Source organism: Lutjanus erythropterus, chromosome 18 (assembly GCF_056507025.1).
Source record: "Lutjanus erythropterus isolate fLutEry1 chromosome 18, fLutEry1.hap2, whole genome shotgun sequence".
Taxonomy (NCBI): domain Eukaryota; kingdom Metazoa; phylum Chordata; class Actinopteri; order Lutjaniformes; family Lutjanidae; genus Lutjanus; species Lutjanus erythropterus.
The window spans coordinates 21,820,001-21,821,676 of record NC_139334.1 but is presented as its reverse complement, the minus strand read 5'-3'; the positions used below and the strand labels follow the sequence as shown (position 1 = coordinate 21,821,676).

Here is a 1,676-nt window from a genome sequence, read left to right as displayed (position 1 = left end):
AAAAATTTGGTAGCACTAACCCTCAAACTTAAATTAAATACTACCCCAGGAGTCTGGGCTTTTTGGAGGGCAAAATAATGTCCTGGTAACTTAATTTGTATCCCAGTCCCTATGGTGGAAACACACAGAGTTCCTCCAAAGGTTCCTAGTCCCTGGAGGAAGTTCCTGTGGTGGAAATGCAGCTTCTATAAGTGATTATATACTAAAAAGGTCAGTTAACTTTCTCAGATGAAAAATGTGGAGTGTAGTTGAAGGTTTCTTCTTCTTACATCCTCGGTTGTGTCTCACCAGGGACGCAGTGAGTCAGCCAGCCCCGCGTCCCCAGAGGGAGCGCGGCACGGCACGGCTACAGGCCCCGCCCGCGCAGAAAGAAAACGGGAGGCGAGAGATGGAGAGAGAGGCGGGGGGTGGGGGTTACTTAGACCGAATCAGGGTGCCGGTGAGTGTTGTTGCCGCCATAGGTGGAGGGTGTTTTCATGGGGAGCGTGTTGGGATTTAAGCTGTGATCATCGACGGCTCCCTGGCTGCGCTGCGCCGGTCAGCGTGACGCACAGAGAGTGAAGTGAAGACGCACCGCGGCTGGACCGGAGTCACATTTGGATTGGAGCCAGTGACAGCGGAGGGAAGTTGCTGTAGATGCTGTGAGAGCTTGAAGAGGATGCTCCCGTCTCGCAGTTGCATTGTGCGATAAGTTTGGACTGAGAATAGCGGAGAGGAGCGTCTGGGATGTATTTCTTTGAACTGCAGTAAGAGAAAAGGTCAAGTGGACGCAGTTTTGAGGCTGTGGAGACATTCGCAGAACAAAGCGTGCGCCGGGCTCAGACACAAATCTGGGTAAACAAATATGACGGCCGATTTTGACGCTGTCGCACGTCTGCTGATGAGCAGCGATACCACAGATAGAATCACAAACCTCGGGTGAATTCTAATTATTTCTGAATATATATTTTTTCTTTCTTTTTTTTTTGGAGAAAAAAAGGGGGATCTAATCCAGGTGGCGCATCTGTCTCCGGCGCGTAATGGGAGAAAAGTTTCGGACCTTGCAGTGGAGACGCACTCGCAGCATCCCGCCGACGACGCGCGTATAAATAACATGTTCATCCCGCCGTTCCGTCCACATCTAATGAAGTTTGAAAGTGAATTGCAACCGTTCAGTATGACTTGAAAGAGCCTCATCGGAGCCAGTTAACGATCCATGAACCGCCGAGCCGATCTGTCCAAAGACGCGCTGACGGACATTAATGATCTAGAGAAGGAGGATTTCTGCAGCAGCAGCAGCGAAGTGAAAGCCTGATCCCGGCGTGTGTGTGTGTGTGTGTGTGTGTGCGTGAGAGAGAGAGAGAGAAGGAGAGATTCCACCTGGATGTCTATGATGTTGTGCCAGCTCGGGCAGAAGTGTGTGATGGAGGTGGTGGTGCTGACCGTCCTGTCCTGGGTCTCCGTGTGGGCAGAGGAGAAGATCATCTTTGACAGACACGCTGTCTACTGGAACAGCTCCAACCCCAAGTGAGTTTTTACTACCGGTTAGGCCTAAAAGTGTTTGTATGGGTGTGTGTTTGAAACATATATACCTGCCTGACATGTATGGATCTCTTAAAATAATGATAAACGTCGCCAAAATGTAGTCAGAGCCATGAACTGTAAAATGAACTTCAATTTATCCATCATTTTTAAAA

The 1,676-nt window shown here is 49.5% G+C and overlaps 1 protein-coding gene across 1 annotated transcript in view; it reads left to right on the top strand.

The window, feature by feature from the left end:
- The first annotated feature begins 431 nt into the window (after positions 1–431).
- The window catches only part of efna2a (ephrin-A2a), a 120,824-nt gene continuing 119,579 nt past the window's right edge, over positions 432–1,676 (top strand). The window contains exon 1 of the mRNA XM_084742911.1: positions 432–1,506. Coding sequence (XP_084599037.1) covers positions 1,364–1,506 — 143 coding nt within the window. The 5' untranslated portion in view covers positions 432–1,363. The remainder of the gene's footprint in view (positions 1,507–1,676) is intronic.